The following is a 17,676-nucleotide window of genomic DNA, read 5'->3' on the forward strand; positions in this document are numbered from 1 at the left end:
TAGGGCCTCTCTCTATGTTAAATAGAGAGAGGCTTAAAGATCTAATTACAATACTGCCCCATTATAAATAACTAAATTACAGAAAGCACCTTAATGAAAGATAACTCTACTTAAAACCACCTATTCTCAACAGTTCTGACATTTGATATCGATGCACCTACCAAGCTTTCATAAGTTTGACCCATTTTATGGGATACAGATAATGATTAGGTTGATGCGACAAACGATGATGCAATGATGTGATGATATCAAGAACCCACTCTCTGTTGTTTTGCTCCTGAGCACGTTTTGTAATTTTGTATAAGGGTTTATTTTGTAATACCTCCTTTTGCGTAAACCTTATTTATCAAAAACCTTAATTTGAATCTATATGGTTTCAATGAATGTATGGAGATATAAATCCATCTTGTAAAAGGAAAGTTCACCAGTAATGTGCCTAAGGTCTATTGACTTATTCTTTTCAAACTTTGTCTTCCGCATCTCTGAAAAAATATTGATTGTAAAAATTTAAATTTTTTTCCTAAAATTTACAAGTCAGGGATTTTCAGGCGTTACAAAATATAAATAAATATATATAATATATATATACACATATATATATAGATGTATATATATATGTACAATTTAACACTCCTCAAATTTACGATATAATAACTGAAAGTTTGTCTAAGAGAAAGTAAAATCTAAGAGCAACGAGAGATTTAGTGAAGAAATCCGCAAATTGATATTTTAAAGTAAGGAAAGATCAATAGTGCCATGTAGATACACCTCTTGTACATAGTGACAGTTCATCTCAATATGTTTGGTGCGTTCGTGAAAGTTTCGATTGCTCGCAATGTAGATAAAACTTTTGTTGTCACAGAACATTCGTGATGCACCTTTAATCTGAGCACCCATGTCAGCCACCAATCTTCTTAGTTAGACCACCTCTATAGTGGTTGTAGTCATGGCTTAGTATTTTGCTTTAGTCGAGGAGAAAGACCTTTTGTTGCTTCTTACATCGCCATGAGATCAACGAGTCACCTAAGAAAAAGCAAAAACCCGTGGTTGAGTGTCGGTTATTGGGATCACCTCTCCAGTCAACATCAGTATAATTAGTTAAGTCTAAAGATGAAGAAGCAGATAAGAAAAGGCCTCGATAAATGAAAGTCTTGATATATCTAATAATGCGTAAAATCGCTCTCATATAAATAAAAGTGAGAGCATGATGAAACTGGTTGGTTGGGTGAACTGCATGTGCTATGTCAGGTCTCATAATTGAAATGTAAGATAGTACCCCGATAAGTTGTCTGTATGGTGTCGGGTTCTTAAGTTATTATCCATAATCAATTTTCATTTTGATATTAACAACTTCAGAAGTGTCAACCTTCTTATCATCTGAGATCCTAAACCTGACAATCATATCTAGAGAAAATTTAGATTGAGTCAATAGATAACCTCTAGAAGAATAAACAACTTTAATACTAAGAAAATATTTTAAAAAATTCAAATAAGTAATTTCAAAATATGTTTTGAAAAGTTTCTTAATGTGTTCAACTCCTTAGTTATCTCCTTTAGTGATAGTACGTAGAGGAGAAGAAAAATAGTATTTGCATCAGAAACCTTAATAAACAAAGTTGTGTCAGTCAGGCAAAATTGAAATTCAATATTAAGCATAACTTGACTAAACCGGTCATACCAAGCCTTTAGTGCTTGCTTAAGACCATACAAGGCTTCATCTAAGCGAATAGCCTTCTCTTTAGGAATAGTTATCCCAGGTGGTGCTTCCATAAAACTTTATTCAACCAAATTCCAATTAAGAAATGCATTCTTAACATCCATATGATATATTGGCCATCTTCTCACAGAGGCTAGAGCTACTAAGGTTCTAACAGTGATTATCCTAGCAATTGGGGCAAAAGTTTCTTTATAATCTATTCCATACTCTTGGAAGTACTTCTTAGCGACTAATCTAGCTTTGTATCGTTCAAGAGTCCCATCACTCTTGGCTTTTACCTTATAAACCCATCTACAACTTATAGGTTTATTTTTTAGGAAAATATCTTGAATAGTCTAAGTATTTGCGTTTTCTAAAGCATCTAGCTCTATCCTCGTAGCTTCTACCCATTCAGAGTATTCTTTTGCTTGAGCATAGGTCGAGAGTTCTATACATGAATGTATTAATGCAATATAGGCTTGGTACTTTGGTGAGAACGAGTTATAACACAAATTTTTCAGGAGGTTTTGATACTCTAGATGATCTTCTAATTTGTGTTTCTATTTGGTTTTCATCAGTATATTTGTCTAGTGCACATGGGGGTTTAAGATCACTACACTTGGAATATTGTATACAACTTTGTGCCTTATTAGGTCTTCTCTAATCACATTATCACTAGATTGTTCTTTACTTACTATATCATTTCTAAGTTCTTGATTTTCATCAACATCATCTTTACAATCATTATACTTTAGAATTGGATCCAACAAAAAAGAATACTCATCTATTTTCTTAGACTTTTCACATTAAAAAACCCTCTCTTTTTCTAAGAAAGACACATTTCTTGAAACATATAGCTTTTTATTTCTAAAATCAAAACATCTATAACCTTTTTTATTATTTGCATACCTAAAGAAAACACAAGGAATAACACGGGATTTTTTTTTATCATTTTTATTTATAAAAAAAAAACATTTACACCCAAAAACTCTCAATCTAAAGTAATCAGGGATTTGTTTAAAAAGTTTTTCAATTAGTGACACATTTTTCAAAGAAGATGTCATTTTGTTAATAAGATTAACCACATTAAATGTGGCTTCAGCCCAAAATTCTTTAGGTACTTGATTTGTAATAAGCAAAGTTCTTGTTGTTTGTATAATTGTTGTGGACCGTAAGGACAAGAATTTTGATGTGTAATAACATTTAAATCTAAGTAGTCTTTAAATTCTTTTGATAAAAACTCTCTCCCTGAATCAGTGCGAAATATGAAAATATCATTTCAGAATTTATTTTTGACAAAATTGTGACATGTTTGAAAATGTAAAAAAAATTCAAAGTTGTGTTTAAGAAAATATATCCAAGTATGTCTCGTAAAATCATCGACAAAAATCACATAATACAAAAAACCACCCTTAGATATAACTGGTGTTGGGTCCCAAACATCCAAATGTATTAACTTAAGCAGTCGGAAAGAAACAAAGGTTCTTTCTTGAAATGGTAATCTCTTTATTTTGCAAAGAATACAATCATCACATGTAAAATTTTCAAATTTACAAAAATAAATTATCTTTGGACAATGTCATTTCAGAATTTATTTTTGACAAAATTGTAAAATATTTGAAAATGTAAGAAAACTTCAAACTTGTGTTTAGAAAAATATATTCAAGTATGTCTCGTAAAATTATCCACAAAAATCACATAATACACAAAACCACCCTTAGATATAACTGGTGTTGGGCCTCAAACATTCAAACATATTAACTTAAGTGGTTGAAAAGAAACAAAGGTTCTTTCTTGAAATGGTAATTTCTTTATTTTACTAAAAATACAATTTTCACATGTAAAATTTTCAGATTTACAAAAATTTTCATCTTTGGAAAATACTGAATCTTGGATACATTAGGGTGACCAAGCCTTTTAAGCCAAAAATCCAAGTATAATTTCTGAACAATACAACAAAATGTATTCTTGGGTACCATGTAGTACAAGCCTCCTTCTCTATGGCCTTCCCCAATCAGCTTCCCTGACTGGCGATCTTGCACCCGACAACCACGAGAGGAGAAGAAAATGTTACACCCATGGTCCGATATTTAAATTTAATTTAGGAATATATCTAATTTTTGAAATAAAAAAACTTTTTAAACTTTGAAAAATATTTTTAAAATTTCTTATTCCTTTTATCTCAAGAGATGTTCCATCAACAATGAACACATTTGATTTACTTGAGTTATAACATTCGAATAATACATCACCATTTGGTGTCATATGAAAAGAGACACCTGAGTCAAGAAGCCAAAGAGATTTACCGAAATCGGAGAAGCCAAAGGAAGAAACCGCGACTCCAATTGATGAGAATGTTCCTTTGAGTAGAGGTTGAAGAGCCTCCACCAGTTATGTAAAGGACATGCTTTCAATGGATGGATCTTGTGTGATTTTTACATTACTTAACTCTTGTGGAGGTCCAATAGAGGCAACCTTCTTATCATAATGTTTTTTCAACTTAGGACAATAGGTTTTTACATGTCCCGGTTCTCGACAATAATAGCAAATAACTTTTTTCCTCTTATACTCATTGCCTTGCTTTCCATAATGTTCATCGCTTGGTCTTGCATAATGTAGTGGTTTGTAGGTAGAACATAATTTCTCGGTCTAGATACATTTAGAACTGAGTCATCGTCACTCTTTGAAATTCTCTTTTTAAGCCTATTTTTTTCTATACTTATTTCCTCTATAGTGTTTTCTATTGAGAAAGCTTTCCCTTGACGAAGAAGAGCGGATTTGGTGGATTCAAAATCAAATCTCAATCCACTAATGAATTGGTAAAAATGTTTCGCATCAATTTGATTTTGTCAAAGATTTACATCTTCGGAGCAATGTCATTTTGGTTCAAGAAGAGTCAACTCTTCCTGAAGTTCGGACAATCCATTATAGTATTTTTTAATACTTTTGTCCCTTTGAGTCATATTTCATATTTTGTCTTGCAATAACTTTAAGACAATACATTCTCTTAAGATAATCTTATGCATTGTTTGCATGTTCGAATTTAACAAAACTAGAACACTTCTTAATATCAACACTATTAATAACCCAAGACATAATCTTGGTATGCCCCATTCTCCATTCCTTTCATTTTTTTCATAGGCGGTCATTTCCTTGGTTTTTTCATCCTCTGTAAGATGTACTTCTTGCTCATCTTCTACTCTGGTAAGAATTAGCTTCGGTTCCGGATCGGTCTCATCCACTAATCCCCACAACCCTTTTCCCCATATGAGGTGTTTCATAATTGAAATCCATATTACATAATTTGAGTCATTGAGCTTAATGGGTTTTATGGTGACATTTTCATTGTCATCCATTTTTATAAAAGCAAGAGAAGAGAGAAGAAATACAAGGAGAAAATCACAAGTACTCTATCACTAAGCAAACATCACCAATCACAAACACGAACACTCCTTCACCAAGTAAGCTCCACCAATCTATCACTAGAAGCACAATCACGATCTCACTAACACTTAAATAAAGATTGCAAAAAAAACTTCAACACTTTCAAATTTTGAGTAACATGCTTCCCTATGCACCAAAAACAATTTCAGCTTGATCACCAAGCTTTGATATCATGTAAGGAAATGAGTTCCTCCAAAGATGTTCACCAAATCACCAAAGTGGACACTCAAAAGAGTTCCACCAAAACACCAAAATGAATACAAAAGACACAAATAGGCTTACACACAAAACCCACCAAAGGTGGCCAACATAAGAGTAAAAATAATATTTTATTGAGATTAAACCATGCAAGAAACATTACATTTGAGAGGGGAATGACCCCTATTTATATACAATGAAGAGGGCATAAGAGGAGACTCAAAGAGTCGTTAGAGCTAGTCCAACAACTACAAATAGAGTCGTTGGACTAGCTCCAACGACTCTTTTGACTAGTCAACAAAGTGTTGACTAGTCAAGGTTTAGTTCAAAAAGAACTATATCTAGTTCTAAATGAACTAGACAAAGAAAAAGAAAAATAAATAAAAGGAAAATATATATAATCAAACATATATATATAGATGTATATATGTACAATTTAACAAAACCCAATGGAGAGGATCCATAGTCCATACATGGGACCACTCGAGGAGTCCCAAAATTTTAGAAAAAGAAAACTAGTGATTTTTTTTATATTGGATATAAAGGTGGCAAGAGGTTGATATGTTTCGGCACGGGGGCATCACCTAGGAATTGGGATACAAGTAAGAAAGCCAACCTCCTCTATTCAATGGCTTGAGCCTCCTTTCCTACATATACCACGTTGAGAAAGACAGTAAGGAAAAAGAGAGGACCAGCCTTCCAGCCAGCCATTTTAGAGGTTGTTGTTGCCTAGGTAAGCCTTCTACTCCACGATCTTTTCAGTTACCGGCCATATTAGTCGATCATATTCGTGTTTTGGGCTTGTTTTTGTGTGTTGGATCCGATGTCAAGATTGTACCTTGGCCATGAACAACAACCACGTGTCTTGGGAAGGAGATCTATGAACTCTTTCACGTTCCAAAGGTGTCACAGAAGCACTATGTTACAATTTGAGCTTTGTTTTCGTGTGTGGTGTTTTAACCAAACAAAAACGACATTAAGGTACGGGATTTTACGTTTTTCAGCATGTATGGGGTTTAACATAGGCCATTCAAGCATTGAACCTTGTTTTTATGGGTTAAGTACAGAGGATCGAGGTTGGATAAATTTTAAAACCAATTTTTTCTTTGTAAAAAGTGCTTTGATTTGTATCAAACTCGTTTTCTTATGAAAAATGAATGAATTTGGGTTTTATATTTATGTTAGGTGATGGATTTTTGTTATATACATCATGTTTAATGTTTGAATGAATTGCTTTGATGTTGTTCTTGATGTGCACATGTACTTTTATTTCGTTGGATGAATTTCTTGAAAAACTAGAATTTATGTTGTGTTATTTTAGTCTGGCTAGTCAAAAAGATAAATTTGGTTCTCCCAAACCACAAACCCATAAATCCTAAAATTTGGTAGGGATATTAAATACATGTGAAAGTAGTTCTAGATCAAATTTAAGATTCAAATGAGTTGTGGATTGAGAGATATACTATCTGTAAGACGAAACAAACATTTTGTCATGACTGTAAGCTTACAGAGATAGAGTACAACAACAATGCCTTCATCCCAAAACAATTGGGGTCGGCGATATGAACCAAAAAAGAAAATCATTCTGGGTCTTCCACATGAATCCTTCTCCTCCAATCATTTCTATCCAATGCCATGTCCTCGGTGAGGTTCAAAGCATTCATATCTCCTTTTCTATCATCTCCCTCCAAGTCTTCTTAGGCCTACCCCGACCTCTTTTAACTAATATATTTTTCCATTTCTCCATCCTTCTAACCGGAGCATCATTAGGCCTTCGCCGAATATGTCCAAACCACCGTAAACGATTCTCTCTCATCTTATTTTCAATGGATGCAACGCCTACCTTCTTACGTATCTCCTCGTTTCGAATCTTATCTTTTATTGTATTTCCACACATCCATCTAAGCATACGCATCTCAGCTACACTCATTTTTTTAATATGATGTTAAATTATGTATATATAAATATATATATACATATACTTATATATATACATTCGTATATATATATATAAGTATATATATGTATATATGTATATATGTATATATACATAATATATTTCTTTTTCTTTTTCTGTACAAACCAAAAACCCGATAGGGGTGTTTTGGTAAATCCACATGTATTTTTTCCTTTTTGCATTTTTTCTTTTTTCTTTCCTTTTCCCCTTTTTCCTTTTTCTTTTTAGTTTTTTAGTTTTCCTTTTGAAGGACCATAAGGGGCCCCACCTATCTAGTTGTTGGGGCCCCAACGATCATATTTATGACCGTTGGGGCTCCCAACGACTAGAAGGGAGCCCCCCTTTATGGTCCTCCTTTAGCTCTCCTCCTCTATATATAGAGGAGGCTCCCCTTGTAAATGTATTGGGTTTTCACCCTTCTCTTCCTTTCTTCAATAATATCCAACTTATGACTTTAAGTCATTTTCTACTTTTGAGAGTTTTGTGTGTGCACTTTTAGTGTTTGTGTTCTTGGCTCTTGTGGTCACTCTTAAAGAGTGCTTTTGCTCTATTGGTGCTTCCGCATCTTTTCATTACATGGTATCAGAGCTCGGTTGGTGATTGGGCTTCTCTTTGTTATCTTGGAACGTGTGCCTCTCAAGCTTTTGAAGAAAGAAAGAATATTTGGTGCCGATGGAACGTGATTCTAAAGTTGAGCTTTCTTTTAAGCTAAATGGGTCCAACTATCTCATGTGGGCCTCCGCTATGGAAAATCATCTAAGAGGTAAGAAACTTTGGGGTTTTGTTATGGGAACTACTCCCGAACCCTCTCTTGTTCTCACTAAAATCGAAAATGAGGTTAAGCTTTAGATGGCGATGAGCGCATCAAAGCTATCAATGACCATCAATCCAAAGTTGAGGATTGGGAGAGTAACCATGCCAAAATTTTGGCATGGTTTATGAACAATGTAGACCTTAAAAATTGTGCTAATATTGCCAAATTTAGAAGGGCCAATGAGGCATGGTTTTTCCTTAAGGGTATATATACCCAAAAGGATCTTGCTCGACAATTTTTTTGTCAAGAAAAAATCCGTTCCACCAAACAAATGGATAAGAGTGTCAGGGACTACTTTAGCTATCTAACCCCTCTTTGGGATGAACTTGCTCTTCTTGAGCCTAAATGGGTGGCTCCGGAAGATATTGAGTTAAGAAGGGAACAAATTGAAAAAGAGCACTTTTTTCAATTTCTTCATGGTCTTCGCCCGGAATTTGAACAAGTTAGGGCATCTCTTCTCCATAGAAGCAAAGCCCTACCTATTGAAGACGCCCTTGCCGAAATATGCCAAGAGGAAACTCGACTTGGCTTAAGCGTTAAGAGTGATAAAGTTTTGGCCATTACTAGGCCCGGATCAAATGTTAAAGCATATAGACCTCCTCACTTTCACAAAAATAGTAATGGGCCAAGAAAGGGAGTAATATGCCATTATTGTAATGAACCGGGACACATTAGACCGGTTTGTCCCAAACTTAAGGGAAAAGTAGCCGCGGTTGGAGAAAATTCTCCAAAGAAAAAAGAAGAAAGTGCCAAAGAAGGATATATCAAAGAAACTCTTAATCATATCTCCGAAGTTCTCCAACATCTTCTCAAGACTTCTTCTTCAACATCCGGAGCCGCCATCGCCTATTCTTCATCACCTCCAAGTATGTGGATACTAGACTCCGGTGCTTCTTTTCATATGACATCTCATAAAAACTCTCTTTCAAATGTTTTTTCCGAACCCATATCCTCTTATGTTTCAACGACCGATGGAACATCATTGAAAATTGAAAGTATTGGAACACTTGATTTTAAAAATTCTCGAAACTTTTTCGTTCCTAAAGTAAGAATCGTTCCAAAAATTAATTTAAATCTTTTTTCCGTTTCTCAAATCACCGATCATGGATGCCAAGTCTCTTTCTCACCTAAAGATTGCACCGTGCAGGATCTCCAGTCAGGGAAGCTGATTGGGCAAGGCCATAGAAGGGGTGATCTCTATTTTATGGACTTTTTGACTCTTCCATCTAAGTCATCTTGCAATCTTGTAAAAGACAAAAGTATTGGAATTTGGCATGAGAGACTTGGTCATCCAAATTTTGTAAAAATGTCGCTTTTTCCGTTTTTGAACAATACTTGTAAAGACAATCACATGACTTGTAAAGATTGCATTTTTGGGAAATCTAAAGCTACTCCATTTCCTCAAAGAAGTTACTTTACCTCTCGGCCATTTAAACTTGTTCATTCTGATGTGTGGGGACCTTCCCCTATTTTGTCTAAAGCAGGATTTTCGTATTATGTGGTCTTTATTGATGACTTCACTCGATTTACGTGGATTTACTTCCTAAGTCGCAAATCCGAAGTTTTCTCCTTCTTTAAAGAATTCCATGCAATGGTTAAAAATCAATTTTTGGGAAATCTATCTATTCTTTGGTCCGATTCGGGAGGCGAATATATGTCCAATGATTTTCAAAGCTATTTAAAAGAAAATGGAATTTGTCATCAACGTTCTTGTCCCAACACTCTGCAACAAAATGGTCTTGCGGAAAGAAAGCATAGACACATAATAGAAACTACAAGAACGTTATTGATTTCAAAAAATATCCCAAAATCCTTTTGGGCCGAAGCGGTTCTAACCTCAACATATCTTATCAATAGAACCTCTTCATCCTCTTTGAAAAATCTTTCTCCATTTGAAAAACTTTACAATATGTCTCCCGATTATAAAAGACTAAGAATTTTTGGATGTAAATGCTTTGTTCTAACTCACAAAAATGATAAACTTTCTCCTAGGGCTATTGAATGTATTTTCTTGGGATATGGCGAAAAACAAAAATGTTATCGATGTTTTGACATGCTTAAGAACAAACTTTCTATCTCAAAAGATGTCACATTCCTAGAAGAAGAAAATGGTTTTTCGCACCAACCAAATGAAAATATTGATTATTCCTTTTTTGACTTGTTGCCTCAAGAAAACATCATAGATGATCATATTGATCCTAGTGAACCTCTTAGTGAAAATCATTTTGAACATCCAAATGATGATCAAAACTTAGAAGAAAATGTTTCAAGATAAATACAAGTCTACTCTAGAAGGAACGAAAGAAATCCTCCTTGTGCTCTTGAAAAATTCTCTCAAAGTGAGTCGATCGAAGAGACCTCTCAAAGAAAATCAAATCGTATTTCCAAAATACCAAATAGATTTGTTTCTTATGATTCTTTTTCTCCTAACTTTCGAGCATGCCTACTTGCTCTTCACTCCTTTCATGAACCATCTCATTACAATGATGCTAAACAATATGCTCATTGGAATGAAGCTATGGAACTAGAACTTAATGCTCTTAAAAGGGCGCAAACTTGGGAAATCATTGATCCTCCCAATGGCAAGAAACCCATTGGATGTAGATGGGTTTTTAAAGTAAAAACTAAGAGTGATGGTTCATTAGAAAGATATAAGGCTAGGTTGGTAGCCAAAGGATATGCCCAAGAGTATGGGGTAGATTATGATGAAACTTTTGCCCCAGTTGCTCGAATGACTAGTGTTCGAGCTCTTATTGCTATAGCCTCTGTTAAAAAATGGCCAATCTTTCAACTTGATGTCAAAAATGCCTTTTTGAATGGTAATTTAAATGAAGAAGTTTATATGGAACCGCCTCCAGGTATGAATTTAAATGGAAAATTTTTGAAATTAAAAAAGGCCTTATATGGACTTAAGCAAGCTCCTAAAGCTTGGTATGACAGGTTTAGTAATGTATTAATCAATTTAGGATTTTCTTCTTGCTATACTGACACTGCTCTTTTTGTTAAGAAGACAGGTGACAACATTGTTATGCTTCTGCTGTATGTTGATGATATGATCATCACTGAGAATGACAAAAAGGGGGTAAATGATGTAAAGTCTATGTTAAAAGAAACTTTTGATATGTCTGATCTTGGATACTTGAGATATTTTTTAGGAATTGAAGTGGCTTATTCCGCACGAGGATACATCCTATCTCAAATGAAATTAGCTGCAGAAATTTGTACCAAATCAGGAATATCTGATGAAAAGAAAGTTGAGACTCCCGAAGTTATCAATGCAAAACTGAGACTTGAAGATGGTGTTCTTCTTGAGGATCCAACCCCCTTCCGTCAATTAATTGGATCCCTCACCTATCTATCCATCACACGTCCAGATATAGCTCATGTGGTTCATGCAGCAAGCCAGTTTCAGCATGCACCTACTTCGGTTCATATGGCGGCCATAATGAGAATTGTGCGATACACCAAAAATACCATCTCCAAGGGACTCTTCTTATCCTCTTCCTCATCTCTTGAATTAACTGCTTTTATTGATGCTGACTGGGGAGGAAATCCCAATGATCGTATCTCAATTACGGGTCTTTGCATTTTTTTAGGCGAATCTCTCATTTCGTGGAGATGCAAGAAGCAGCAGAAGGTCTCACTATCATCTACTGAAGCTGAATATCGGGCTATGGCAATGACAAGAAATCGTATCGCTCAGAAGTCTCCTTGGTGACATGGGCGTTCCCATTTCCACTCCCACCAAGCTCTGTTGTGATAACAAAAGTGCGATATACATTGCCAGCAATCACACCTTTCATAAGCGGACGAAGCATATCAAAATGGATTGTCATTATGTTCGAGACGAATATCTCAGAGGGACCATCACATTACCATATGTCACTTCAGAATATCAACTGGCTGACTTCTTCACCAAGGCGCTCCCAACTCCACGATTAATGTTTCTTCTTAGCAAACTTTCGGTCTTCTCCCCGTAAAGTTTGAGGGGGCATGTTAAATTATGTATATATAAATATATTATGTATATATACATATACTTATATATATACATTCGTATATATATAAGTATATATATGTATATATACATAATATATTTCTTTTTCTTTTTCTGTACAAACCAAAAACCCGATAGGGGTGTTTTGGTAAATCCACATGTATTTTTTCCTTTTTTCCTTTTTTCTTTTTTCTTTCCTTTTCCCCTTTTTCCTTTTTCTTTTTATTTTTTTAGTTTTACTTTTGAAGGACCATAAGGGGCCCCACCTATCTAGTCGTTGGGGCCCCAACGATCATATTTATGACCGTTGGGGCTCCCAACGACTAGAAGGGAGCCCCCCTTTATGGTCCTCCTTTAGCTCTCCTCCTCTATGTATAGAGGAGGCTCCCCCTTGTAAATGTATTGGGTTTTCACCCTTCTCTTCCTTTCTTCAATAATATCCAACTTATGACTTTAAGTCATTTTCTACTTTTGAGAGTTTTGTGTGTGCACTTTTAGTGTTTGTGTTCTTGGCTCTTGTGGTCACTCTTAAAGAGTGCTTTTTGCTCTATTGGTGCTTCCGCCTCTTCTCATTACAGATGTCTCTTACAGAGATAGAGTATTTTATAAAAATCACATATCCCAAAATACTAAGGATCTGTGGTTGAAATTTTAGTATGTGTTAGTCTAGATATGGAAGAACACATGGTTAAAATATCAGAGGTTGAATCCTTACGGTTTGGAGACAAAAAATCACAAAAGTTGGTCTAAAATCTATAGTTCTCAGGGACATATTATGTCGAGTAACAAAAATAGTACGTATTTTGAGATTTTTATCTCTTAACTAGAATCAAATTAAATTCTGAAATTTGGTGGGTTTGAATCTGATATATCAAGTCACCAACAGTAAAAATTCAGCGTCTAATTCTTCTTAGACAATTTATAATGAATTTGTTTTTTAAAAGACATTATTAGACAAAGTTTTGGAAATTAGGAAAACAGTCTGCGTTCTAGAAATTTTATTGCCTGTCTTGTAACGAGTAAGGTCTGAGATTTTGAGAATATAAATTTAACATACATAAGTACCTTCATTTAAAATATCAGAGCATAAATTGTCTTGTACGATTTATGACAAAATTTCTAACGTCAGGCAAGTTTCTGTGTTATCAGTCCTGAGTTAGTAGATTGTTTTGCTTGTATGCATAAGACGGTTCAAGAAGTGAACCAGATGAGTTTGTGGCATACTGTTGAGTAACATGTAGGCCTATTGAGGCATGTGCTGGTGCAATCTCTTGTAAAAATTGTTTGAATAAAAAGTTTAAATTTTATCATGATACATATGATGAATGACACAATTGGCTCATGATGGGTACATTGTTGTGTCTGAGTGGGAAGATAACCTAATTGGATGATGCATGAGATGATATGCATGTTTGAGCTGGATGGAGCTCACGTGGCATGAGTGCATGCTATGAATGTTGTAGATCCAAAATCGTTCTTTATGGAAAGAACATATGAAAGTTAAAGATATAAAAGATACCCAAACAGTGTACTAATTTTTGCTCCTTGATTGCCCTCTAAGAATGTGAGAACCTTGGATAGTTGTCGTGGGGGACAAGGTGGTACTGAACTTCGTAGAATTTTCCCCAAGAGCACGATAGGTTGCTCATTGTCCTCGACCACGGTAGTAGGGGACATTTGCTACCATTGAGAACCGAGAATGGTGTGGTTTTGGGCTTCAGCTGTTTAAGCGTTATTGGTATACCAAGCAGTGGCTGTCTAGGGTGTTGTATCATGATGTCGCCTTGAAGAACAGGTGCATACCAGGTTAATAAAATATAATTGTGTATGAAAAAATATTCCCCTGAGAATTGCCTTATACTTCGGTTTTTGCCTTTAAATAGTACCCGGTCAGGAGAAAACTTAAATTGATTGCAAGTAATATGCTTAGGCATGCAAAAGTAAGAGTCAATATGAAAAATAAAAGTTACCTCATGTATTATGCATTAGTTTATGTATCTTATGTGATTGCAAGCATATTTGAATTGTTTCACGTACTTTAATATTTTCTAAGGTTGATGTTTGTTAGATTTATGCTTTATGCTATACGGATTATGTAAGGTTTCATATGAGAACTGTGGTTCTCACCCATTGTTTCATATTCCTAGGTAGTGAGACTCAAACATAGATGAAAAGGGTGATAGCGGGCAGCGGGACTAGTGCTGGAAATGACAGATCTATGGATTATTGGGTGTCCTTTTTCTAAATAGAATGTGTTGGATGAAAATTATGAACTTAAGTTGAAGTTTATTAATTTTTTTTTATTAGTTTGATCTATTTTGTTTCATCAATGATTTGAAATGAATGGTTGGTTTGATGGTGGAACGTGGATTCCGAATCTGTGATGTGCCCCGGATCCGTGGGATGTATTTTCGTTTTTATATAAAGATTTTCTTCTAAATTTTGTAAAAGAATTAGAAATAAAATCATGATATTTAGGGTGAGTTTTGGGGCCATTACATTAGTACCATACACCTACTAGAAAATCATAGTTGCAAGCGTTATTTACTTAATCTGGCCATATAGATGTGTTTATCATGGTTTGTTTATTAGAAAACATATTTTGTATTGTGTTAATGCTTTGTAAGGCATAGCATGTAAACCTTATCATCAGTGAAAGCACATAACATAAATGTAATTAAAGTGTCTTTCCATCGTGCATAGACATAACAAACCAGAAGAAAATAGCAAAGAATCCATTACAAAATAGAAAACCTACCGTTATAGTGTACAGTCGATATAACACATCATTCATGCCACCTGTTTCTTCGTTTAGTGATAACCAATGCCGCTCAATTGTGTACCGTGCGATCACATTTTGCACACGCCTGCTGAAGTAATCAACCATCCAAAGTGCCATTTGGTAGGCTTTGGTATTTCCAGCCAATGCATACTGATCCAACAGTCCTGCCAAGATCTGTCAAAAAAGCATCAGTAGCACATAGGATTTTAAACCAAATTCAGGGATAATCTGGCAAAGTTTTCAGAGTCCATGAAATCATAACCACCATCAATTAGCCCATGAATACCTTGTGAATAGTATAGTAAGGTGCCCAGACAGGTTTTATAGCCTCAAAGCGATCAAATTGCTCAGAAGGAAAGGCTGAGAGATAACCTGTTCCGATTGCTTTCTGACAGTCATAGAGTGCAGAGACCACTGCAGACATTTTTTCATGAAGAGCATCATTATATGTGCTAGCCCACATTTGTGCTGATGCACTCATGTAATGCCCTGCAAGAAATCACTAAAATATAAATACCAATTTGAGTGTCCAATAATTTTAAAAGTAATTACCAATTTTTAGAATGTAAAAGAATCTACTCTCTTCCTATCAAAAAACAAAAGACGATCTGCATAAGAATACTTCCAGAGTTTCAAATTTGATCATACACTACATGGATGGATTCATTTCGACAGAAACCAGGTGGATTAAAACCATAGAATAAGCAAGAAATTCTATCATGAGAGGTATTCCAACAATAACTTCAAGCATAGGATTTTTTTTATTTATTTGCCTTTTTCTTTGAAGGAGAGGAAACCTAAAAGTAAACCTACAGTAAGGATATGCTCTAAAATGATGTTTCCTGTAATACCTATCAGCTTAGTTTACAGTTTAAAACTGAGAGAAGTTTAAGCAGAAAAATCTATACATAAGGATGATTAAGCAGGACCAAACAGCTTCGGGTACTCAAGTACACAACTACCAGCTGCCTCATCTACGACAGAAGCAAGTCCCTCCTTAGCATAGACCTTTTTGGTTTAGAACACAGCGAACAATGACCAATTTAACTGCCTTTTGACAAAAAACTGAAAGATGGGTATTCACAACTTCCCTCCACTGAGAATTGGAGATTCACACAAAATACATGAAGGTTTCTACAGTAACACCACTACTACAATTATTGACGCAAAGAGCAGAGAGGCACCTAATATTATCAAAACATAAGAAACGTGACTGAGAATATCAATGATTGGAAACTGATATCTAAGTAGCAAAACAATACAATAAAGGGAGGCAATCATAATCAGCGTTTGAGATGCATTTGGAAGAGCAAGTATAACTTTGCATTTTACTTACCCACAAAATGACCTCTAAGTTCGCAATTCGGAGCCTCCCACCCCGCATAAGGAGAACCGGGCGTGGCCAGCCCTGCATTCTTCCGAAAACTCCAAACTAAACTATCTACATCCAGCATAAGCAAGTACTCCAAATTCGTCTGCTGAGCTCTCCCATGCAGAGACTCCGGATCCAACCGAACATTATGCAACGAAACCTCCTTCAGGAAAGCCGTCCCTCCGCCCATCCCCGATCGTCCTGAATACTTCATGTCCCGATACAGTGCCGCCCAGCTGAATTCCTCATCATCTGCCCTCAGAGCTCTGCGAGGGCGCAAACTCGACCACGCCGAATCATCCGTGGGGATCAAATGATAGTACGAGAACATCTCCTCCCTCCACGATGCGTTCGCAGAGGAGAGGAGCTCGTACCTCAGAGTGTGCGACGAGAGCTGCGTCGGAATGTTGGTGCATTCCTTGCCGGAAACACGAATCGAGAACCCGAAAACAGCAATAGGCAGCAACACGAGAAGCAGCCCAGAGTGCAAATCCATCACCAAACGTCAAAATTCAAAGTTGGGTGCCCACGATTTCACGAAAAAAGAGGGATTTGTGGGGTTTCTATGACTCCCCAATAAGGAAATTCTCATGAAAACGGATGAAGCACCGCGAGTGAAGTCGAAGACAAGGGAAAGCAGCGTGATAAATACCCGAGATAGAGGAATGAATGCCCGTGAACAGCCGACGAAGCAGAGCTGACGAGTCAAAATTTTAACACGGGGAGAGCTCGATTTCGAGAGAGGTAAAGGATGAGAACAAAGAAGACTCACGGATTTCATGTCGTTTTCTTCTGTGTGACCAATGGTTGGTCTTCCTTTTCACTGTTGAGACATGAGAAACTGTGGGATTTTCCGGATTACCCCCACTCGTACAGTAAAAGCCAAAACAAGAAGGATTTGGAGGTGAATCCCTCCCAATCTCTCGGGAAGAAATCGGATGGAAATCTCATTCTCTCTCTCTCTCTCTCTCTCTCTCTCTCTCCGTGAGATTTTAAACGTTCGAATTTTTCGCGGATTTGTTTCAGTAAAACTGTAAAAGTGGACGAGAATCCGGGAAGTTTGGATTTTGAGATATTTTTATTTTCCGATTCACTAGGAAGATGAAAGCCCAGCGAGCAACCGCTGTCTTTTCTCACAGGTAGCGCCTGAACAAACGGCCCCCCTTTTTGAGTTTGTTAACATGTTTGCCCTTTCTTTTAGAAATACCAAACAGGTGCTGATGGGAATGTACTCAAAAGATCCTTGACTTTGTCAAAGCATTCCTTGTGGTGTGACCAGAGAAAAAGTTGAGCAGCAGAAGATTGATGCGCTGCGCTGGGGTCCACGGTATGTTTGGGTGAGAATGTTCAATGAGGCATCCACCGTCCATCTCTGAAAGGGGTGATTTTGAAGTTTTTGATTTGTAAGTAATATAT

General features: G+C 36.0%; 1 protein-coding gene across 1 annotated transcript in view; it reads right to left on the reverse strand.

Annotated features, from left to right (window-relative positions):
• LOC149815856 (uncharacterized) overlaps nucleotides 1–17,244 on the reverse strand; it is an 84,068-nt gene extending 66,824 nt beyond the window's left edge. The window contains exons 1-3 of the mRNA XM_089989866.1: nucleotides 16,225–17,244; nucleotides 15,175–15,377; nucleotides 14,865–15,062 (exon numbers count right to left, since the gene is read on the reverse strand). Coding sequence (XP_089845992.1) covers nucleotides 14,865–15,062; nucleotides 15,175–15,377; nucleotides 16,225–16,756 — 933 coding nt within the window. The 5' untranslated portion in view covers nucleotides 16,757–17,244. The remainder of the gene's footprint in view (nucleotides 1–14,864; nucleotides 15,063–15,174; nucleotides 15,378–16,224) is intronic.
• Between the last annotated feature and the right edge of the window lie 432 nt (nucleotides 17,245–17,676).

The sequence above is a fragment of the Nuphar pumila genome, chromosome 15 (assembly GCF_984573655.1).
Source record: "Nuphar pumila chromosome 15, dmNupPumi1.hap1.1, whole genome shotgun sequence".
Classification (NCBI taxonomy): domain Eukaryota; kingdom Viridiplantae; phylum Streptophyta; class Magnoliopsida; order Nymphaeales; family Nymphaeaceae; genus Nuphar; species Nuphar pumila.